The 25392-nt window shown below is 46.3% G+C and overlaps 1 protein-coding gene across 2 annotated transcripts in view; it reads left to right on the top strand.

The window, feature by feature from the left end:
- Positions 1 to 24157, top strand: part of PIGO (phosphatidylinositol glycan anchor biosynthesis class O) — a 159347-nt gene extending 135190 nt beyond the window's left edge. Inside the window, exon 11 of one of the 2 annotated variants that reach the window (XR_015309267.1) lies at positions 21028 to 22081. Coding sequence is in view for 1 of the 2 variants with exons in the window: in XM_086960251.1 (XP_086816377.1) it covers positions 21028 to 21157 (130 nt within the window). In the remaining variant the exon portion in view is untranslated. Of the gene's footprint in view, positions 1 to 21027 lie in introns of both variants that reach the window. The other variant, XM_086960251.1, reaches the window with a different exon arrangement.
- The last annotated feature ends 1235 nt before the right edge of the window (positions 24158 to 25392 follow it).

The raw sequence follows: 25392 nt of genomic DNA on the forward strand, positions 1-25392 counted from the left end.
TGTTTGCAGAGCAAGGGAGTGGAGCACATATAAAAGCCAGGGTATGAGGATCATTTTTAAACTATTATGTCATAGACGAATAAAAAAAGGGTGAGCCAGCAACTCTCTATTTAGCCTGCCAATGGGCGGACATAGAAGTTAAATAACAAGGGGCTCAAAATGCAACCCTGTGGAACACCTCAAGTCCGGGCTTGTTGCTTGGATCTCACATTAGCCGAAAAGACCTGAAATGTGTGGTCTTTTAGGAATTAAACAAGGCAGATCTTTCAAGGCCTAAAGATTCCAGTCTGCCAGCTTGGATAGAGTGAGAAACTGTGTTGAATATCATGCTCAAACCCAGGAGAATGAGCGCAGCAGTACCTCCCGTGTCTAGATGTGGTCCTAGATGTTCAGTCACGCCAAGAAGGGCAGACTCCATGCTGTAACCAGTTCTGAAGCCAGACTGCACGGAATGGAGAAAATGATGGATTTCAACAAATGCAGTGAGTTAGGTGTTGACATGCTTTTAGTTGACATGCAGTCCAGCCCGAACTGTGGCAGTTCGGGCTGGACTGTTCCCATGAGGCACAGGGTCAAGACTGATTTGCATATGGCCATGTCTGAACTGGGGTGGAATGGTGAACAAAATAACAATGAATTAAACCCAGATCTGTGACTGGGGGTGAATGTTTTGCCAATGTGCAACATTCTGTCCATCACCTTGTGTGTTTTGCTGTGCGCCCTATGTGGGAAGGGTATGCCCAGACATGGGTCCCATGCTCACTACGCCACTGGAGTCAAGCTATCCTGGCTGATAACGGCTGGTAGCCAGAAACCGGTCCTAGGATGCTTTATTCCGGTCCAGGAAAGACATGGATTGGCAGTTCAGGCTGGACTGTTCCCATGAGGCACAGGGTCAAGACTGATTTGCATATGGCCATATCTGAACTGAGGTGGCGTGGTGAGCAAAATAACGATGGATTAAACCCTGATCTGTGACTGGTGGTGAATGTCTTGCCAATGTGCAACATTCCGTCCATCACCTTGTGTGTTTTGCTAGGTTGCGAACAGGCATGATTTTTTCCAATTAACTAGAAGGCCCGATACCCATCAAGGCTTTGGAAGTAGTTTCTTAGCTCCATCTGAATCCTCCCTCACCATTCGAAGGAAAAGGTAGCATTTTGTGAGATATGGTGTTGTCTACCCATTATCTCCAGACCCCGGTATGGGACCCCTGTTCGAGTCAGATTAGCTAGAGGCTCGGTAGCCATGGCGAACAGATGGGGGGACAGGAGGCCATCCTGTCTATTTCCTCTGCCCAACCGGTAGCTGCTTGAGATCATTCCCACTCTAGCTGTGGACTCTGTGTATAATAGGATCATCCAGCTCACAAATCGTGACCCCAGTCCGAACCGCCTCATCATCTTAGAGACACTCCCATTCTAGATGCTCAAAAGCGTTTTTTAGATCTACTGTAAATAAGGCAGCCTCCTCCTTATAATAGGACTCAACAGCCAATACTCGCAGCAGTCTCTGAACATTAAGGGCTGTGTACGACCGGGTATAAACCCTGCTTGGTCTTGATGGATGAGGGTCATCATGTGTGGGAGAAATCGTGTGACTAACACTTTGCTTACGATCGTGTAATCCAAATTGAGAATTGAAAAGGGCCTGTAGGCAGTTTTATCGAAGGCCGGTTTTCCGGGTTTTAACAACGGGATAATCAAGTCGCCATCATAGACACAGGCAGTTTCTTACTTTGTTTCGCTAAGTTATAGAGCACCATCAGTCTGGGCCCAAGCACCTCAACATACGTAGCAAAGAATTCAACTGGTAAGCCATCGGTGGCAGGCGTTTTGTTCCTGGCCATTGCGTTAATTGTGGCCCTAACTTCCTGAATCTCTATATGTAATGTAATGTATGATTCTCCTTCTTCGGTTAGAGTCAGTAGCCTTGTTGGCTCTCAGAAGGAATCAATATCTTCCTTTCTACCGGACACCCTGCTCTGATACAGATTGGCATAATAGTCATGGAATGCTCTGTTGATGTCCTGCTGATGGACGAGTGCCTGTGTGCATTTGTCCCTTAGCTCCAGTATTACCGAGCCTCCCTTAGTGGGATTTGCTAGCCATGCCAGCAGCGCTCCAGAGCGGTCTCTTTCTGCATGTGCTCTGATCATATAGTTCTGTAGTCGCAGCAGCGTAGTCTTTCCTCCTACTCTGCGACCTTTTCCTTGGCCTCCAGTAATTCCTCTTGTAGTTCTTGTCTTTCAGGTTTGCCTGTCTCAATCTCCCTTAATGTTTGCTCTGCAGCCAGAGTCTCTCCTAGGAGGTCCCTCAGATACCCACTGCCTCAGAGATACACCTGCCTTGAAGGCATCCCACTCCACCAATGGGCTTGACGCTGTCCCATCGTTCTCTACAAAATATTGCTCTATGGCTGTTCATATTGCTGATTAAAACATTGGGTTTTCTAGAGATTCGGCTTTAAACGCCAGGTGGGGATGGATGTCCTAATTCGTGTCCAGCTGAGTCCCAGCAAGAGGGGGTTACAGTCTGAGATTGTCCTAGCAAAGTATTCACTTTCAATATTGTGTTCACGGGGAGGAGCTTCCCACGTATCCAAGATGGACGCGTGAGCACAGGGCTCCCGAGACCCTTTCCGCCTCCCACATCTATCCTGCCAAGTATCCTGATTTGGACGGGTACCTTTCGCTGATGCCCTGCTGATACAAAAACCTTTTTCAAAAATTGATTTGGCCACCGGGAACCGGACTTACTGCACTTTGAAACTTGCGGCCTACACCGAAGACCATCCACGGGCTTGAGTCCCCGAGGTACCCAGGTGGCAATTGAACAACAACGGCGGGTGTGACACGTCCACTGCCCCTGTGGTACTTTCGGTTTCGCTCTTGGTCATTGTTGACGGCGACTTGCTGCCGATCGACACGGCTGACCTGACACTGCTGCCAGTCCTACGCTTCCTTTTGATCTTCGCCCTCTTGCCTCTATAGGTTTGCCGCGAGGGGAATCATTCTGACCAGATCCCAAAGGTTCCGTCAGAGCTCGTCGCCCATCATGGCGGGCAAGGCGGGTACCGAGAAGCGTGCCACCAGAGGCTCATACCGAGGAGGGGTTGCCCAATCCCAGACCATAGATCGCTTTACCCGCCCGAAAGGATCCTCTGGCGGAGTGAGTAAGGTCTTTGAGGAGACTGGTGATGGTCCTCCTGCAACTGAGGAGCCGACTTTGAAGGACGTTATGGGCGCCATTGCAAGTGTTCGGACAACTATGGGCCAGCAGTATGAAACCCTGGCAGCTAAGATAGACATGGTGGCGATCAAAGTCAATCTTATCAGGACGGACTTGGGGAAAACCAATGAGCGGGTCAAGTCCCTGGACATCAAGACCGCGAGCCTGACCACGGATGTCTCGGATCTCCAGACTGAAGTCCGCAACCTTCGAACGTCCAATGACTTGTTTGCCCGTCGGCTGGATGATTTTGAGAGCCGGGCCAGACGCAACAACATCCGCATTGTAGGTGTTCCGGAAAACTCCACAGACTTATCTACAGACCTTCTGGTGGAGGACCTTGTTTTAAATCACTTGGCACCAAAGGGCCTCAGTAACTTTTTCACGGTGGAGCGTGCTCATAGAGTCCCCGGTGGGGTGCCCAAGCTGGGGGCCGCTCAGAGGCCTATAATAGCCAGGATTTTTAATTTCCGGGACAGAGACGCTATCCTGCAAGCATCACGTACCAATGGTCCCAGTAAATTTGAAAATGCGTCGATCAGTTTTTATCCGGACTTCACGCAGGCGGTGCAGAAACAACGTATGGGCTTCACGGGGGTGAAAAGGCGACTTAGGGACATGGGACTGAAGTACGCCATGCTTTTTCCGGCCCGCCTGAGGATTGAATATGAAGAACGTGCGCTCTTTTTTGACCGCCCCGAGGTGGCCAGTGACATGTAGGACACTCTGCCGACACACCGCACCAGCCCAGAAAGTTTGAGGGGCGCCGAAGGCGGCTTGGAAGAGCAGGAGTAGTGAGTCTGCGCCGGCGAGCCAATTTTATGGACTTATGGCAGTGACTCTGTGACTGTTATGTCTATATAGTGTGGATACCCGGGGGTGGGGGGAATCGGGACTCTTCCTCCTCTGGGGACTTTTTTTATCTCTTTTTGTAGGTTAGTTTAATGGGGCGACGGGCACACTGCAAGTTGGGGTGGCTTTTTGGTCTACCGCAGGGGTGCAGGGTGGGGGTGTGTGTTTTGAGGGTTCTTTGGGGATGGTGGGGGGGGGTCTTTTCTTTCTTGTTTGTATCAAGGCTGCGAGTTGTTCCATATTTTATCCTATGTGCCTGTTCAGTGGCGGGGGGTGCAGAGGACTAATATCTGGGATGGGGGGTAGGGGGCTGAGGGTGCTGAGCTGGAACATCAACGGTCTTGGTGATAGGATAAAACAGGGGATAGTTTTGCAATACTTAAAGCGATGCTCCCCAGATATAGTTTTGCTCCAGGAGACACATTTAGTAGGAAATGCGTGCCATGCACTGAATAGACGGGGCTACCGCCTGGTGGCCCATTCTGGCTTTACCACTGGGTCGAGGGAGGCGGGCGTCCTAGTTAGGAACTCCCTCCCCCTGGAGATAGATGGCACGGTGCTGGATGATAGAGGCCGCTATGCGGCTATCACGGGTCGGTGGGAGGGGAAGACGATCCCCATTTTGTCTGTGTATGTTCCGCCCGGTCTACAGTCCACCACATTTTCTGATTTGGGTAGGGTGGTCCTAGGATTCCCTGAAGGCATGTTGGTTGTGGGTGGCGATTTTAACTCAGTTGTTAGTGGGGATGAAGATCGTAGCCCCCCCAGACTCCTCCCCGCATCGCAGCTATGGCTGGGGAATTTTTTGGACATGTTGGGTCTAGCGGATTGTTGGTGGCAACTGCACCCTGGGCAGCTTCAGTATACCTTTTACTCGGGAGCTCATGGGAGTCTCTCAAGACTCAATTGTATCCTCATACCAGCGGTGCAGATGGTCTCTGTAAGGGAAATCAGGCATTTACCTAGGGGGATCTCGGACCACTCCCCACTCTGGCTCACTATTGATATACAGCTGGGGGCCGGGGGTCGGATCGCCCCAATCAACCCCTGGCACCTTCGTAACCCCAAAATTAGAACAGAGGTGGTTAAGTGTATGGATTACTACTTTGCTGAGAATGAGGGGTCGGTGTCCTCCCCCGTCTCATTATGGGAGGCTTATAAAACTGTGATCCGTGGTCAGACTTTATCCTTGATTGCTAGCGAGAGGAAGCACAAAAATGCGTAAGTGGTGGATTTCGAAAATGAAATCACTGGGTTGGAGGAAAAGATGGAGTCTGGGGCTACACCTGAGGTATTGCATTCTTTGGCCCTTAAACAGTCTGAATATAGAGCTCTGGTGACTGACGCGGCCAAGGCAATGAATCGTGAGCAACAGGGGCGTTTGTATGATGTTGGTGACAAAGCGGGAAAGTTGATTGCTTGGCTAGACAAAAGAGATAGATTGAATCGGGTGGTGCCTGTTGCTGAAAGAGTGGATGGTACGCGAGTGGTGGATCCGGTTGAGGTAGTTGAGGTCTTTGCCCAGCATTTTCAGAGGGTTTATGCACCGGTTTCAGATAGGCCGGAGGAAGACTCGCACTTGTTGCTTCAGGAAATCGCGTTGCCTAGCCTGTCTGAATCGGACAAGGAGCTTATGGAGGCGGAATTCTCCACTGATGAAGTAGCGCTCGCTATCCGCTCACTTCGCTCGGGAAGGCCTCCGGTCCGAATGGCATTCCAGTCGAACTGTACAAGCTGTGCCCTGACAAAATGGCGCCGCATCTTCGTCTGATGTTTTCGGCATCGCGAGATCTCGGATCCCTTCCCCGGGATCAGAGACTGGCGTCCATTGTGGTCATCCATAAAGATGGCAAGCCCCGTGAACACTGCTCATCGTATCGGCCGATCTCGCTTTTGGATGTGGAACCCAAGATCCTGGCGAAGCTTTTGGCAAACCAGCTGATTACGGTGATCAGTGACTTGATACACCCGGACCAAATTGGCTTCATCCCCCATCGGAACACCGCGCTTAATCTTCGCCGTCTTCATGGCGTCTTAGCAAGGGCGGGGTCTCTTGCTGAGCCGGCCATCTTGGTTTCACTTAATGCCTCGATGGCCTTCGACACGGTGGAATGGCCATATTTGTGGGCAACCATGCTAAGTTTGGTTTTGGCCCTAAGTTCATCAGGTGGGTCAGACTTCTGTATGAGCAACCGCTGGCTCAGGTGGTGGTCAACGGCAGGACCTTGGAACCCTTTGTTCTCGGACGTGGCACGAGGCAGGGGTGCCCTTTATCGCCACTTCTTTTTGCGCTTGCCCTTGAACCCCTTGCAGCATGGCTCCGTTGGGAACCTTCGCTCAAGGGCATTCGATGGTCCCCTGACTTCGAGGATCGTATATCGCTATACGCCGACGACATATTGTTGTACCTTACCTCTCCCCGTAAGTCACTGGGAGTCCTATTTGACGTCCTGAGCTCCTTTGGGAAAAACTCCAGCTTAGTTATCAATTGGGCCAAGTCCTGTATCTACCCCCTCACAGGAGAATTGCCTTCTCTGCCCCGCATTTGACCGATACCCGTTTCGAGAGTCGGCTTTAAGTACTTGGGAATCTCCATTTCATTGGATCCCACATTGCGCTATGAGCGGAATTTATTACCTCCACTTGCCCGGCTTAGGTCGGATGTTGCGGCGTGGTGTGGCTTGCCGCTGTCCCCCTTGGGAAGAGCGGCCCTGTTCAAGATGATGTCTCTCCCCCGATTCTTGTATGCCATCCAAAATACACTTGATCTGGTGCCAGGTAGCTATTTCCGTGAAATTGAGGGCCTCCAGAGGAAGCTGGTGTGGGGCGGGCGACCTCGCATAGCATTGGCAAAATTGACTTTGCCCTGGTACGACAGTGGCATAGCGTTGCCTGATATTAAACGCTACTACTGGGCATCCCAATTGAGCGCTGTTAACCATGCCATGTACGGTCCTGTTCCGAATCCCGCATTCGAGATGGACAGGTGGCAGCTGCCCGGGGGAGACTATAATAGAGCACTCTATTCCAGAGCTGCCAGGAAGAACCTGACGGGCCCCACTGGGGTGGCTGTACGAGTGTGGGGTAGTGCAACTACGGCTACGGGGTGGGCGGACAGGTTTACTAGAGCGACCCCCCTATATGCTGCGGAGAGACTGGGCGGTCTATGGTCGACAAAGGCATTCGATAGATGGGACCTTATTGGCATCAGTAAAGTGGGCGATCTCTGGGCTAAGAACAGAGTTAAGACTTTCGATGAACTTAAACAGGAATACAAATTGAGTGATAGGGAATATTTCCGATATCTCCAAGTCCGCCACGCACTTGAATCGGTTTTCCCAGCTGGAACTACTATCCCGGAGTCTTCTCCCCTGGAAGATAGAGTGCTTGACGGGTACGTCCCTGATAGCACTATCTTTCTCATCTACAAAAAACTCATTAATGACCGTTCGGACCTCCTTGTACAGCTTCAGGGGGCTTGGACTGGCGATGGGCTGGAATTGGACGATGAAGACTGGCAGGCTGCGATATCCTCCCCTAAAGAGGTCGCGATACCGGCGCGTCTCCGACTGGTGCAATTGAAGATTCTGTACCGAGTCTGTCACGGGTCCACGTTTGATGTGTATGGGTTATTCTTTGGATGGGCTGTGTAGGCGTGGTTGTGGTATGCTTGCTTCCTTCACATTATATGGGAATGTCCGGAGGTAGTGGTTTTCTGGAATCAAGTGCATGCGGTGATGGGTGAGGTGACGGGTGTTGAGTTATTGCCTGAGGCCAGACGCTGTTTGTTGAACATTTGGGAGCCGAATGATTGCAGTATCGCTCAGACTCAATGGGCCACACTGGGCAACATGATTGCGAAAAGAGACATTGCTCAATTGTGGGGATCTCAGAGGGCACCATCAGACTCAACTTGGAAAGAAAACATGGACTGGTGCATGTTTAGAGAAAAAATCGTATATGTCTCCTGTGGTAGGCACAAGAAATGGGGAAGGATATGGGGTCAATGGAATTCATACCGAGGAGAGATCTGCACTTCCCCCCCTTTATTGAGGATCCCGACATTCCTCAATTCCCTTGACTGTGCGTTTCGGGTTTTTAGCTTCCCACTGTATGTGATGTATTGTTTTGCTCTCCCCCCCCCCCTCTCCAGGATCTCTCCTCCTTTATAGAATTACTCATTAATCATTTGTCTCCCACTGCCGTATGAGATAGTCATTACATTGAGTGGTACCGCCTCGACTCTTTTTTGTGTTTCTTTTTTTTTCTTTTGTTATTTATAAAATATAAAATGTGAAACCTTTTATTTATCCTCTTATTGCCACAAGTTCTCCATAATATCGTGCCTTCTCGCTGCCGGGCCCTCGGGTTGTCGGCTGATGAGCTGTGTATTCTTATGCTACTGGTATTGCGTACTACTGACCAGCCTCCGTGGTTGTAGGTCTGTAACTGTATTTCTTTTTTACAAAATAAAGGTTTAAAAAAAAAATAATAATAATGTGTTCATGATCATCAGGCGTACAAAGGATTGCGTCTAGCCTAACGTGAAAATCATGTAAGTTTGAGAAAAATGAGTAGTCCATTTCTCTTGGGTGGAGCAATCGCCACGAGTCAATCAAACCCCATTGGATTTTGCCAGTCACGAAACGCCTCAGCTGTCCTGATAGTGGGAGATTCTCTCAGAGGGTGTTGAGAAAAATCTAGTACTGCATCTGCCACACAGTTATAATCCCCTCTCATAATCACCGAACAAGACATGGCGCTAAGGACCTAGAGAGAGTTTCTAAAAATGAGATAGACACTCCCAATTGTCACATCTCTGCCATCTAGCTTACCAGTTACCACCACATATCGTCCCTCTGGTTCTACTACACTGCTGGTACATTGTAAAGGAACCCCTGCTTTAATCCAGACCAGTACCCCTGTGGCAAAGGCTGACAATTCTGTGTAAAAGGCCTTACCCCTCCTTCTATACAGTAAAGCTGCTCCCTCTTTGGCGTTTATATGTGTTCCCTGCAACAGGGCGATGTGGACCCTCCTCCTAGATAAGTAGGCATAAACCTTGTGACGTTTTTTTTTTTCACAACAAATTTTATTAGTTGATCAGGTAGAAGCAGGTATACAGTACTCCACAGACAGGAGGGTACTGTAAAATCATCAACACATACATATCGTTGTATCCCAATCAAGAAAAAAGGAAAAACCTTGTGACGTTTGGTCATAGAGTTCACCGCCAACATTCCACGAGAGACCTCTAAATTCTGCGGTGGGCGCCATGTGGTCGATGATGTCCTCCACCCACCCACACCAAGTAACTCTACCTGGTGTGTAGTCATCTGTTTCGTGTACTATGTCTGGGTGGAGTTTTGCTCCCCAGGCACGCTCTGACCCTAAGTAAACGATCAACAAGCAATGAAAACCCCAATTCGCACTCCCCAGGACAGGTAGAGGTCCAGATCCCATCCAAAAATCAATACCAACTTGTATCTGCTCGCGAGAGTAATCACCAAACTATAGAACAGGTTAAGAAAGAAGGGCCGGGGTTGCAGAAGTGCGACTAGCGAGCATGCAGAGTATGCCAGCCTGTTCCCCCATCTAGTGTTGGGTGTAAATAGTGTCAGGACTCCCACCTTAGTTGTGATAAGAGCAGAGACAGCGTGGCACACATACATACTGTCCAAAATGATTTAGTCCTTCGTGCTCCTCGAATCAATGTGTCTCTGCGCCCACTTTCATATAAGCTCATCTGCTGATTAGAGGTAACTTTTGGCAGTTCAGGATCAGAGTCCTCTGCAGAGCTGGTATTCCAGCCAGTGTTTGAATTCTGGCCTTCCTGATCCCTTTGTGGAGATCGAGGGCTTGTTCTAGCATTGCTAATCTCCGACTCTGCCTGAATTACTTTGACGCTCATCTTGGACTTCTACCAATGTAGGTGTCCTTCAGCTGGTAAATACAAAAACTTTCAAAGGGGGGGGTCCAAGGGATATAAAGTTTAGAGACCCACACCTGGTTATATCCCAAGCTCCAACTTAATATATACCATAAGAAACACAGGGGGTCTATTAGCTAACTATTAAAGCTACACTATCACTACAGAGTCGCCTAGATCTCAACGTGTGTGAATCACTATGATAGTGAAGGGATGAAGACATAATTAAAGAAAAGTGGACTCAAAAGTGAAAAGGAGATCGATACATTATAGAATATTTATCAGTGGCTGACCAGTCCCAAAAAAGTGATATAGGGTTTCCATCAAAAGAGACTTTTGTGATCAGTCATATCATCTGGCCAAACCCTAGTGTGTGAAAGGCTGGTCCCCTGATCATAGGGACTAAACCACACAGTGTTGATTTGGTCCACCAACGTTAATGAAACATCCGTAATGACTGATCTGTTGATGGTTTGAAAAAAGGTGCAACAAAACAGAAAATGTGACTTAAAATAGGATGGAATGTCCTCCTTTATGCAACTTTATTCTATGGACATGACATGCCTCCTAATTAAAAACAGAACAGTGCAAGATGACAGTAACAAATATCTGCCTGTAAATGGGCCAACATGTTTCTGCCTATTGGGTATCTAATCCCACGGCATTCATCAGGGCCTCTGTTCTTATACTCGTTGCACTCTTACAAGTGAAAAAAGTTCACCTTCACCATAAAACCAAAAAATGTTGATAAACTGAAAAGAAATGGTTCAATACGGTACAACCTGTAATAACCATGTGTTGTCACCCTCCGACTCACTCGTACTATAGTGAATCCTGCGAAGGAAAGCACATCAAAAATTAACTATGTATCTGATTGTATCAATTCTCAATACACTATATCCACCCAAATCCACCATCAATGTGTGAAAAAAGTAATTTATTCCATGCTCACCCTGACTGATGGGTGAAGCTACCTCACCTCACCTGGACACTGCTCAGGTATAGGAGGCCCGCACTGGTACAGGGAAGAAAAGAGGAAATGTCGCATAATAAAACTAAAAAATTATTAGCCTATCACTATGTGTCAGACTCCTTTCTATATTTATTACCCTATTTCCCAGACTTTAAAACTGAAGTGAGTCCATAATAGACCCAGTGGACCCAGCAACATAGTATCCCAACAATATTGACTCTGACACCTACTGGTATACATCCCAGCAGTACTCTAATCCAAAAATGTTATTTACTCATTATCATACCACCTCTGTAGTATCTTAGCAGTCAGTGATCTCACTTACCTATCCGTCGGTGCCGCAAGCTGTCATCTGAGGCTTGGGGGAGGCACCGACGTAAGTGTGAATTTAATATAAATAGGCTTGGGAGGATAGTTTGTATAGTAACCCTCCGCCTAACTAAGATATTGCGTGTGACCCCAATATGTATTGTAAATGTCCTGTACTATATTGTATTCCCATAATGTACAGGACAGTACCTTTTTTAGTGTTAAATGCAAATTAATGTTCAAGTATTTTCTTTATTAGGTCGCGCACTACTTTGCGTTCGAAAAAACGCACGAAATCCCGCGTGACCACACGTAGAGACTACAAGGCTGCATCATCGCGGCCATCTTAGTAGTTTGTACGCGATCGTTTGGTAATAGCACGTGAGTATGCGTGAAAACTACCAAATTTCGTCATTGCGGCCATATTTGTAGTTCTAGCATCATCGTCCTACGAGGTAGGGACTCACGTGCTAGTGTTAAAGCAGCCAAAGTTGGAAACAGGTCTCCCTAGGTGTACCTTTAGTGTTTACCCTCAGCTGTACCAGATTGACAATAAATGAAGGAATGGAGTTAAATATAAAAGAACTCCTGTGTATAGCGAGATATCGCGAGATCTCGAAAATAAGGACTACTAAATGACATCACTCAGGGCATGATGGTAGTCCTGAATAACGCGAGTAGGCAACTATATAAACTCACAAGGGGATTAATGATTATTAGGCTTGACAGAATTGTACAGCCAAGCTACGTATTATAACATAACAAAAACCATTAATTACTGTATATAGCAAATCACTTGAACAACACTTTACAAATTTTATTTCATGGTAGTGAAGACCGTACGCTGTAAGAAAGATAGTATACTATATACAGATGGCCAGTAATATTTTTACTGTCATGCTATCGAACCTCATATGTTGTACTCAAGAACCTCTCCGTGTAAATAGCGCAGTATCTGGAGATGTAACCAATACTATATAGGGGCTGCACCACTCCCATGCTGCAATAGAGACTTCTTTCGTTGTACAACAAGTATCACCAAATTACATTAGCCTATCCTGAATGGGGCTGTCTATTGATCGCGTTTGCACTATCAAGATAAGAAGTTATAGCAGGGTCCACGGAATCTCATTGTTTAGTCCCTTTTTGTCTGACTGAAGCTTATAAATCCATTGCTGTTCTTTTCTGAATAGATATCGAGGCACATCACTTATATGGCTAGGTATGTACGGTTTTTCTAACACTGTCCATTGAAAATCCGTTTCGTGGTGTGCCTGTTCCACAAAATGTCTGGTAAGCCTGGTATGGCTTTTCTTACACCGGAATGAGCTCTTGTGTTCCAGTATTCTCGTACGAACACGCCTAGTGGTCATTCCTACATATCGCGTAGAACACGGGCAAGTCAGCATGTAAATCAGGTTGGTGCTGTTGCAATTACTGAAGTTGTTCTGTAGCCAAGGTCTATTGGTCCCTATGTCAATCTCCTTTGTGTGTCTCGTCTGTGGGCATACCGAGCATGTGCCACATGGATGGTGCCCTACCGCCGGAGGGAGATCCCAAAGGGTTTCGCCTAGTTTTTTCGGAGTCTCTCTTGGGCGTGTATGAACCAAGCGATCCCGAATACTAGTTGCCCTTTTGAATGCAAACAGAGGTTGTGCTATTTTATCTTTCCCATGGTTCAAAAGGCGCCAGTGTCTTTTCACTATCTTTTGAATTGCATTACTTCTGGTATTGAAGGTGCTCACAAAAGTGAGTCTTTCTAATGGTGGTTTGACACATGGGGCTTCGAGAAGAGCCTCTCTGTTGTTATTAAAAGCTCTTTTTCTCGATTGCTTAATGAGCGGCTTGGGGTAATGTCTATCCTTCAATTGTTGACCCAGGTTGTCGGCATGTGTCTCAAAGTCCTCTCTGTTAGAACAATTCCTACGAACGCGTAGGAATTGACCATAAGGTACATTTTGGCGCAAGGACTTGGGGTGATAGCTCTCATACAGGAGAAGTGAGTTTCGCGCCATTGGTTTCCTGTAGAGTTCACTCTGCAAGCCTGCAGGAGTGGCATAGATTGATAAATCCAGGAAAGCTATTCTGTCTCTGTTGGCTTCCATAGTAAATTTCAGGAACTGGTTTTTGCTATTTAACCATTGATAGAATTGGTTAGCAGAGTCAAGCGTTCCCCTCCACACCACCAAAACGTCATCAATATAACGCTTCCACCACCTAATAGAGGTGTGGAAGGGGTTGGTGGGGGTTAACACATGTTGTTGTTCAAACTGGTGTACATAAAGGTTCGCCAGACTTGGAGCGAAAACGCTGCCCATACTGGTTCCAGAGATCTGGAGAAACAGCTTGTCTTCGTGTCTGAAAAAATTCCTTTTCATGGCCAGAGTCGCTAAGGCCATTATGAAGGGTACTGGTGTGATGGTGTCCCCTATACTATCCCTCAGGATGGATGTTACAACTTCTAGAGTCTCATCCTGAGGGATAGAGGTGTACAGAGATTCTACATCTAAGGAGACCAACAGGTCTCTCTCTATAAGTCTATTTGTGGTAAGACTCTCAGCACATCTTTGGTATCCTGCAAGTATGTAGGCATCTGTTGTACAATTGGCTCCAGGAAATGGTCAACAAAAGTCGACAGTGGCTCCAATACCGACCCAATGCCAGATATAATAGGCCTACCAGGCGGTGGCCTCTGTGGCTTATGTACCTTTGGCAGTAGGTAAAAATAAGGTGTTATCGGATATTTGGAGACCAAAAAAGTTGCTTCATTCTGAGTGATCCAACCCTCAGAGAGTGCCTCTTCAACTAGATGCTTTATCTGCCTAGTGATATCCTCCGTGGGATCTGCAGTCAGAAGGGATAATGCTTGTCTGTTATCAAGTTGTCTGTAACACTCATTTTTGTGAGTTACAGACAACTTGATAACAGACAAGCATATTCCCTTCTGACAACATGTGTTAACCCCCCCCTAACCCGTTCCACACCTCTATTAGGTTGTGGAAGCGTTATATTGATGACGTTTTGGTGGTGTGGAGGGGAACGCTTGACTCTGCTAACCAATTCCATCAATGGTTAAATAGCAAAAACCAGTTCCTGAAATTTACTATGGAAGCTAACAGAGACAGAATAGCTTTCCTGGATTTATCAATCTATGCCACTCCTGCAGGCTTACCAGAAGTAATGCAATTCAAAAGATAGTGAAAAGACACTGGCGCCTTTTGAACCATGGAAAAGATAAAATAGCACAACCTCTGTTTGCATTCAAAAGGGCAACTAGCATTCGGGATCACTTGGTTCATACACGCCCAAGAGAGACTCCGAAAAAACTAGGCGAAACCCTTTGGGATCTCCCTCCGGCGGTAGGGCACCATCCATGTGGCACATGCTCGGTATGCCCACAGACGAGACACACAAAGGAGATTGACATAGGGACCAATAGACCTTGGCTACAGAACAACTTCAGTAATTGCAACAGCACCAACCTGATTTACATGCTGACTTGCCCGTGTTCTACACGATATGTAGGAATGACCACTAGGCGTGTTCGTACGAGAATACTGGAACACAAGAGCTCATTCCGGTGTAAGAAAAGCCATAGCAGGCTTACCAGACATTTTGTGGAACAGGCACACCACTAAACGGATTTTCAATGGACAGTGTTAGAAAAACCGTACATACCTAGCCATATAAGTGACGTGCCTCGATATCTATTCAGAAAAGAACAGCAATGGATTTATAAGCTTCAGTCAGACAAAAGGGGACTAAACGATGAGATTCCGTGGACCCTGCTATAACTTCTTATCTTGATAGTGCAAACGCGATCAATAGACAGCCCCATTCAGGATAGGCTAATGTAATTTGGTGATATTTGTTGTACAATGAAAGAAGTCTCTATTGCAGCATGGTAGTGGTGCAGCCCCTATATAGTATTGGTTACATCTCCAGATACTGCGCTTTTTACACAGAGAGGTTCTGGAGTACAACATATGAGGTTCGATAGCATGACAGTAAAAATATTACTGGCCATCTGTATATAGTATACTATCTTTCTTACAGCGTACGGTCTTCACTACCATGAAATAAAATTTGTAAAGTGTTGTTCAAGTGATTTGCTATATACAGTAATTAATGGTTTTTGTTATGTTATAATACGTAGCTTGGCTGTACAATTCTGTCAAGCCTAATAATCATTAATCCCCTTGTGGGTTTATATAGTTGCCTACTCGCGTTATTCAGGACTACCATCATGCCCTGAGTGATGTCATTTAGTAGTCCTTATTTTCGAGATCTCGCGATATCTCGCTATACACAGGAGTTCTTTTATATTTAATTCCTTCATTTATTGTCAATCTGGTACAGCTGAGGGTAAACACTAAATGTACACCTAGGGAGACCTGTTTCCAACTTTGGCTGCTTTAACACTAGCACGTGAGTCCCTACCTCGTAGGACGACGATGCTAGAACTACAAATATGGCCGCAATGACGAAATTTGGTCGTTTTCACGCGCTATTACCAAACGATCGCGTACAAACTACTAAGATGGCCGCGATGATGCAGCCTTGTAGTCTCTACGTGTGGACACGCGGGATTTTGTGCGTTTTTTCGAACGCAAAGTAGTGCGCGACCTAATAAAGAAAATACTTGAACATTAATTTGCATTTAACACTAAAAAAGGTACTGTCCTGTACATTATGGGAATACAATATAGTACAGGACATTTACAATGAATATTGGGGTCACACGCAATATCTTAGTTAGGCGGAGGGTTACTATACAAACTATCCTCCCAAGCCTATTTATATTCAATTCACACTTACGTCGGTGCCTCCCCCAAGCCTCAGATGACAGCTTGCGGCACCGACAGATAGGTAAGTGAGATCACTGACTGCTAAGATACTACAGAGGTGGTATGATAATGAGTAAATAACATTTTTGGATTAGAGTACTGCTGGGATGTATACCAGTAGGTGTCAGAGTCAATATTGTTGGGATACTATGTTGCTGGGTCCACTGGGTCTATTATGGACTCACTTCAGTTTTAAAGTCTGGGAAATAGGGTAATAAATATAGAAAGGAGTCCGACACATAGTGATAGGCTAATCATTTTTTAGTTTTATTATGCGACATTTCCTCTTTTCTTCCCTATACCAGTGCGGGGCCTCCTATACCTGAGCAGTGTCCAGGTGAGGTGAGGTAGCTTCACCCATCAGTCAGGGTGAGCATGGAATATATTTCTTTTTTCACACATTGATGGTGGATTTGGGTGGATATAGTGTATTGAGAATTGATACAATCAGATACATAGTTAATTTTTTATGTGCTTTCCTTTGCAGGATTCACTATAGTACGAGTGAGTCGGAGGGTGACAACACATGGTTATTACAGGTTGTACCGTATTGAACCATTTCTTTTCAGTTTATCAACATTTTTTGGTTTTATGGTGAAGGTGAACTTTTTTCACTTGTAAGAGTGCAACGAGTATAAGAACAGAGGCCCTGATGAATGCCGTGGGATTAGATACCCAATAGGCAGAAACATGTTGGCCCATTTACAGGCAGATATTTGTTACTGTCACCTTGCACTGTTCTGTTTTTAATTAGGAGGCATGTCATGTCCATAGAATAAAGTTGCATAAAGGAGAACATTCCATCCTATTTTAAGTCACATTTTCTGTTTTGTTGCACCTTTTTTCAAACCATCAACAGATCAGTCATTACGGATGTTTCATTAACGTTGGTGGACCAAATCCGAAGATATCAACACTGTGTGGTTTAGTCCCTATGATCAGGACACCAGCCTTTCACACACTAGGGTTTGGCCAGATGATACGACTGATCACAAAAGTCTCTTTTGATGGAAACCCTATATCACTTTTTTGGGACTGGTCAGCCACTGATGAATATTCTATAATGTATCGATCTCCTTTTCACTTTTGAGTCCACTTTTCTTTTATTATGTCTTCATCCCTTCACTATCATAGTGATTCACACACGTTGAGATCTAGGCGACTCTGTAGTGATAGTGTAGCTTTAATAGTTGGCTAATAGACCCCCTGTGTTTCTTATGGTGTCCTTCAGCTGCCAGAGTCTACTTTCCTGCTCTGAGTTGCGGAGCCCGGAGAACCCCCCCTTGATGTAATGTCCGGGTTAGATTTGATCCAGGCCCAGGCATCCTGCAGGGTTTGGAAGAACTGGGTTCCTGTTGACGTGATTACCCGCAGGGAATACCCTTGCATAGGTTACATTTAGTTGTCTAAGGCATTTCTTGACTGTTAGTAAACTAGCTTGTTGTCTCTGCACTTCCTGTGTAAAGTCCGGAAATATCATGACCCTGCTGTTCTCGATCTGAAGATCGCCTTGTTGTCGGGCCCGCACTAGTATGTGATCCCCGTCTCTGACATGGAGAAGCCTGGCCACAACTGGTCTTGGGTTTGAGCGAACGGCCTGGCACCCTATGTGCTCTCTTCAGAGCGTAGAATAAGGAGAGTCCCTCTGGTGCCATTTCTGGTCGCAGCCAGGCCTCTAAGTAGGCCACCATATCTTCTCCCTCTGCTTGTTCGGGAATGCCAACAATTCGGATTTTATTCCTGCGAGTCCTTTTTTCACTGTCTTCTGCTCGTATCTCCATGGTCCTCTGGCTATATGTTTGTCAACCTGCGCTCGGCGGATGTTACCCTTTCAGCTAGGCGGCGGTGATCATCCTTGAGTAGATTTAGATCAGTGCCTATGGCATACCTTTTTGCTTTCAGAACCTCTCGGGACATGATAATGACCTGCATTTGATAGCATTGGTCGACCCTGTGGGGCCGCCCCTGATTGTAGTCCAGACTCTTCTTCCTCATTGGCTTGGGCCGGGGCCAATCCCGGATCAGTGGTGTCCTGGGTACCTTCCCCATGTTGAAGAGGGAGTAGATCGCAGGGACCCCAGCCAGCTAGTAGGCAGGATCTTCCATGGGACAATGACTTTTTCAAAGATAATTAATGGGAGCCTTGAATTGTCCTCTATCTGGCGGTTACTCTCGCAACCCCGGTGAAGGCTTCCCCACTGCCAGGCTACAGTACTGATCTCTGTATTCTCGTAGTCCCCCAGGTAGGTCACCTCTTGTTGGATCCCAATGTGGCACCTTTGAATGCGTCTGAGGGGGTGGGGGGCAGTGGAGTCGTCTTTTATTTTTAATCACTTTGTCTCAAGGCTCTCAGTAGTGATGGGAGGGTCAGAGGTGCTTGGTAAACGAATATTGGAAGTAAGCGCGTGCGCTCCTGATCTTCGGATCTCCCTGAAAAATATGTGTAGTTCTCTCGATAAGGCCCTGGCCCAGTTACTCACCAGGATGAGAGTTGCGGCGTTCTAGGCTGCCTAAGCTTCCTCCTAGCCCCCTATTCATTCTGCTCCCCATTCATTCTCTTCTTGGCACATAGGGTACCGATCCCTCTATGTCACATCCAACCGTTGCCTCCATAGTATCCTTCCGTGGGGGAGGTGACAAGGTGCAGGGATTATTCCGTAGCGTGACTGGTGCTCTGTAGACCCCACTTTCCCAGGAACCTATATGGGATGCACCCAGGACGTCGCACAGGCGAGGCAGTGCACACCCGAAGCCGCCACCTCCTTCCATCAGCGGTAGGTAGGAGAGTCTCTTACCGAGTCTCGTCAGGATGTTTCAGGCTTGAGTGTGCCACTGTAAGGCTCTGCTCCCTGGGGGCTCCATGCAGGCAGCGATCACGGCCAGTCGATCTCTGCGGCCTTAACCCTGTGAAGAGGTCTCTTAGGTTCTCTGGGCCAGTCTATTTTTCCAAACCTCTATGACCCAGTATGGCCTGCGACCCTCCCAGCCTCCGGGCCTCTAGAAACGCCTCATTTCTCTTCGCTGCATTCAAGTTTTCACTGGGTGATCTTCAGTTAGATCGGCTTATGTCATGTAGGGGCCTTCCTTTACCTTTTCCAGCTCTTCCCTGCCCATGTGTGTTCATAGGGCTGCCCCTAATAATCTTGCAGTCTTTATTGGGGGGTAGGGCCTCAGGATGTTGGTGGATGGGGGATCACCAGACTGGAGCCCCGCGATATGTGTCCTTCTACATTGGCGCCTGGCCACGCCACCGCCCCAACCATGAGTCATGTTCATTTGCAAGTTTGGTAGGGAAGGCTTGCGTTCACTTGAGTAGGTAAAAAGTGACCTGAATGGAGAAAACTGTAGTCGGCAATGTCATCGTCGGTAGCTGGGACATTCTTGGCGTTCGTCATAGACTGTGATCTTGTTGTCTTAGGTGCTGTAGTCATCGACAAATATCTGGTTGTTGGCGGTGGTCTTGACGTCACAGGAGTCCAGTTCTATGTGTGTTGTTGAAGATGGTGTATTTTTCCTTTACATTTACACTGATGAAGTCACCGGTAGAGACTGGAGTTCAGTCAGAATGTTTAGAGTTGGAGTTTCAGGCAGATCTTTGCACGGGCTGATATTTGTCCATGTCTGGAGGTGTTTTTTTTGAGGAGCTGCAGTCATTTTAATGTTTGGAGGTGGGTGCGGGTGCTTTTGGATGCAAGTTTAGCTCAGGGAAATCTGTGTTTCCTTTTTTTGCACCATCTTTGTGGAAACGCTTGTAAATGCACTTTTCACAGAATCCTCCCAAGATGTGGGACCATCCCAATTAGAAGGATTTTTTTTTTTGCAGCACCCAGCACATAGAGAGCCAACTTCCTCTCTGTGTCCTATAGGATTTCGAAAGGAAAGGTTCTACATGTATCTGAGCATGAGGGCTTGTACGCTGGGTAAAGGCAATAAATACATTGCTTATGTTGGTCGTCAGTGTAGATTATCTTCTGACCACAGGTAGAACGGGATTTCAATAGAGATGTTCTTTCTTTCTGTCAGCCATGTAGCTAGTTGGCAGATGGAGGGTCTCCCTGGCTCAGAAAGAAGAATTTTCCTAAACCAAACTTACAGTACCCTGAAAGCTGAAGGTAGGACTGGTTCAGTCGCAGGCAGAAAAAAATGTCAGGATAAGGTCACTGTGAGGTTAGAGCAGAGCTCTTTGTGGGCAGTCCCTCATACATGACATGCAATAGAAATCTGAGCTATGGTGCTCCTATGGGCAGTAGGAGACCTGGCACTTCCACCCCATTGGCTAAAGTTGAGGTTGCTTCAAATGAGGTGGATGTGCTACTAAACAAACACTGTTGTTGAAGTCTATGGGCATTTTAACACTGTTTACTGCAGTTTGAGATTGCAGGAGATTCCCATCCTGATGACCGAGCATGATTCAAGTTCCAGTGCTGAAGAAATGGTATATTCTCCATCTGTGCCTTGAACAAGTTGACTGCTCAATTTAGTGATCTGTGTGTAGTGGGTGTTGTGCCTACATAGGCACCTCTGCTATAGTATCAACCAAAGATAATTGTGGTTCTCCTTCAGTAGATCTATTACCATGTTTGGTGAAATTAGCACTGTTAAACATTGCCATTGCAAAGATGGTAGTCTGTAACCTCCCCTCTTTAATGTCACAAGGTGGTTGATATTTTATGGGATACATTAATTCCACTACAGGCTTGAAATTCCAGCAATTATTTTGACTACCCAATAAACTTCTTCCAAGTAGATGCATAAGTACAGTGGCGGAGCCTCTTGGTGACTTATGTGATACCTAATGGAATATTTATGAAGAACACTTGAATGATGTTTTTATGTTGGGATGTTCTAGACATGGGCATTCATTGTCTCTTTGTTTGGTGATTGCAGATTCCTTTTCGAAGCTTTGGGATTTGTGGTGAGCAGTGTTTCCCTCCTTATCGGAATTGCACTGGTGATGTATGTCGACTGTTCAGTCAGTTCCTGGTTCCAAAAGCTCATTCTGTCGAGATCCAGGTAGCAGCATGAACTTCCCACAAATTGCAACCTCAAGTAAATGGCGCTAAACTGGACTGCATCAACAGCAGGGACAGAAAGAGAAATTACTTGTCTGCAACGAGAATGGCAAGGTATGGCCGTCAGTGCAGTGCTCACTCTGTGCCAGTGGCAGATCCAGAGGAGACAGTCTGTCATTTGACCAGTTGACCATGTTGTAAGACATGACACCACTTGCTGAACTAGTTGGGAACCATCAGAGTCAATTTATCTCAACTTGTGTACTTGTTTGTGCTCTTTTCAGAAGATGGTGAGGGTCCAAAGTGAACCGATGGGAGAGATTGACCAACTTTATTATAATCAGTGTTGTGTTTTGTATCTGGATAATTTATATTTTTGAGAGTGAATCCAACCACTCTACGGTTTATCTGCACAACAGGATGAGCGGTTTAATTTTTCACTGCTCCACCATTGGGAATTAGAGGGACAGAAGACTTTCAGTGGATTGTTACAAAGGCTACATGCGACCAAATGCCTTTGCTCTTTACCATCACCTAATTTCTGCTTTTTGAGTGTTTTTCTTTTAAAGAAAAGGGCTGTTAGCTTGCCATCTTGTGCTCTCCACACAGCACAGACCTTCCGTTTGCAGATTTGGAATAGAAACACTTATTCCTTGTGAAGAAGAGCACATGCTTATTGATTCGTGATTTGCACTCCCATTTGCCTGCCTGGCTTTGGATTCGAACTGAAGGCATGGAAGTAAGTGCCTGACCAACGGTGTGCCAAGTCCTCAAGCCACTCACTTTAAAAATCCTTAGTTACTTAGACTGATTGAGCCCTCCCCTTTCACCTATATGTTTGGGATGAGGAACTATGCATTTGGAAAAACTGTCTGTCTTTGGGTTGTAAATAAGGTTTGCTGTTACTAGTGTTAAAACAAATGTGACTGTATGCTGCTTGCTGTTTATTTACTGGTCAATTTACACGTGAGCTGGGGATTCATTTGAGACAACTTTTGTGGGATTCTACTGCGAGAACCGTTGTTAGTGAGAAACACAAAAGTTTCTATTCATGACCCAAATTTAGCTTTAGGATTCTTTTTTTCATGTATCACTCACTTGCATTGTTTCACATTTTACTTTTCAGTTTCCATATATTTTAGCTATATTTATTCATATCTGTGTTTCATGTTCCCTTCTCAGGCTTCTCATTACTCATTCATGTTCATTGCTTCTCAGCCCCACCCTGATCATTTCTCTCCCTTCCCTCCTTGGCATCCTCCCTTGATTCCCTATTTGTGTCCATTCCACCTTTAATAGGTGTCACTGTAATCTTTGCAGTTTCAAAAATCTTCCTGACCTAATTCACTTTTGTCCATCTCCATTGGTGTCTTTATCTCCTTTGCAGGGCATCTTCCATCAGTTATTCCTATCAATTTCTCTCCCAAGTCGTAATGTCTCCTCCACCTCAGTTTATGTTGGCTTAGTTCATCACCTCTAGATCGCCCAGCCCCTGCCAAGCCTATTACTACGTTTCCATTCCTGTCTCCTCATCCATTGCTAGGTCTCTCGATGTATTCTTTTGTTGATCTTGTCCCCTCCCTGACCTCCCTGTACACCTTCCCCTCCAAGGTCTCCACACCCCTGTTCTCTCTTAATCATGATCACTGCTACAGTTCCTGTGATTTCTCAACCTGTCTTGTACCCTGCTCTATGGGACCTTGTTGCTTTTTATTCAGTTTCTCTTTCCCCTGCCCGCATCCCTTTTCTTACTACCCACTTGCTCTCTTCCTTATCCAGATCTCTCCCTTCTGCCTTAAATCTCTTGCCTCACTCCTTCCCACTGCCTGCCTAAACACGCTCCATCCCCTCCTAGTTGCCTCTCTCCAGTGCCTCGCCTCAATACGTTCCCATTTGGACCGTGCCCTGCCTTGTTTTTTCTCTTTCTGTCCTCCCACCCATCACTCCTTCCACCTCCAGGTTTCTTCCTTCCCTGTCGTGATAAACCCATTCCTCATTCCTGCTCTATCCAGTCACTTCCTCTCCTTCCTAGCTTCACTCTTTTCCCAAATAGACTTTCTTCATCAACTGCCAGACCTCATTTTCCTAATGCATACTTGCCGCCTCTCTCTAGCTTTATTCCTTATCCATCTAGGTATCTTCCGCCATTGCCTGTATTAATTTCTGCTCCATCCAGTTTCTTTCTCGCCTGTCCGCAATTCTAGTACATTTTCTCCCCTGCTTACTAATCTTTACCCCCTAATAACTACATTCACTCACTGAGATCTCATTCTTGTCAGTTCCTTTGTTTTCTGGCGTCCTTCCTTAGTATTCTACTCATGTCTCTTTTCCTCTTTCTCACATCTCTTCCTACTAAAGTGGATTGATAACTATTGCCACTTTGACTGGTTTCATTCTTTTTCCAAGCGCATCTCAGCCTTTCCCTTGACGTCCCTCCAGGTATCTTCTTTCTACTATAGGGTAATTCCTTTGTCTTTGCCTGGTCAGTTAAGCAATTTGTATTGCTATTTGGTCATTAGTAGCCCTCTTATTTTATATCGCTCTCCTCACAGTTGCTTACTTCTGCATCACTGTATTTTCTATCAAGTCTCTGCCGAACCTCCTTGTTCATCTTTTCACTCATTTGTAAGTCTTCTTCTCTCAAGGGCTTCTTGACTGTCCCTTTTTCAGACTACCTAGTTTTAAAACTGAAGCTTGAATAATGGTAAAAATCATTTTTATTCATTTATAAAGGAGTATTTCTTTTACTGTTTAATTCACGTCTGTGCATTGTATGCAGAATTGCCTTATAAACCAGCTGCCTGAAGGAATGGCTAGTTTCAAGCAGGTCTTTAGAAAGATGAGAAGCAACAAGCCCTTCTGGGAATTTTTTGAAGTAGGGTATCATTTTCATTCATTTCAGAACTTGTTTGTTTAACTTGTTTTTATCACTGTATCATAAAGAGTAAGTTCACAGTAGAACCATACTCCATTGAAGACAACACAATAAATTCCTGTGTCCCACACTATTTTTCTAAGTGCGAAAGGCCAGATTCAAATCCAAGCTGAAGCAAGGGGGGGGGGGCTCATCAAGAATATGGTTTTCTTAAATTTCTAGATTAACCCAACAAAGAGAATGGATGAAAAGATCAGTTGCAAAAATGTGCTCAGCAAACACCCTCCAGTCAAAGTGCATGCTGGCTTTGTTAAAGCAACAAGTGTGCTGTGACAGAGGGCCTACTCTTTCATTCCGAATGAATTAATAAAGCTATGTTCGAGGCATGTGGGCTGCTGAATTCATATCTTGTGCATAGATCGCCACCTAGCGTTTGGTCCGGATGATTGCCCCTTGTTGTCCTGGAAGAGTCTTCGAAGTATCACGAGATAGGTGACTCCTCCCCTGGACTACAGTGCGCATGGGCAACTTCTCTATCCTCAGATTGTTTTTTCCACCATTGGGTTCGGATGTTAATTCCTCTACTCCAACTTCGGAACCGAAACTAACTTCATTAAAAGGCCTTCGACTTTGACGGTATTGTTCTCGCTCGGTACTTCTTGACTCAACTAAACTTTCCATCTTGATCCGATCGTCGACGCGGGCCGTTTGGCCTTTCGACGCCACGTGGGCCTGCTGTCGATGGAAAGGAGTCCGTTCAAAAGGTGCCCACAATGCCACTCCAAATTCCCGCATACTGACAAACATACAGTTTGCAACAAGTGCTTATCACCGGAGCACAACGAAGAAAATTACCCAGCTTGTGCCCAATTCCGTTCGAAGAAGACCATCCGGATTCGACAGGACTCTTGGCAAGAGATGCAGCGACCGGAACCGGACAACATCTTCGATGACTAACATGACCTACCGGAAGCGGTGGACTCGGATCTAGAGATCATCACCGTCGAGGACCAGTCGGACTTCGACGAGATCCCACCGGGGCAAACCGTGAGTACTCAGCCCCCAACGCCACTTATCCCGATACCGAAGGCTCCAGTCGAAACATCGCCTAAAGGCCTTAGCTGAGATCGACAAGTCCCTTCAGAAGCCCCGCCTTCCGGCTCGACTCTGAAGCCAAAAACAAGGCCTTCCGAAAGCCAGGTCCAAGTAACGTTCTCCCCAAGAAGGTTGTCGAACCCAAAAGGGTCGACGAACCGAAGAAGGCCGTAAAGCCGAAGGTCGTCGAACCGAAGAAAGGCGTTGAGCCAAAAGTCGTCGAACCGAAGAAGATGGTCTAATCAAAGAAGATCGCCCAACCCAAAAAGG

The sequence above is a fragment of the Lissotriton vulgaris genome, chromosome 3_1 (assembly GCF_964263255.1).
Source record: "Lissotriton vulgaris chromosome 3_1, aLisVul1.2, whole genome shotgun sequence".
Lineage (NCBI taxonomy): Eukaryota > Metazoa > Chordata > Amphibia > Caudata > Salamandridae > Lissotriton > Lissotriton vulgaris.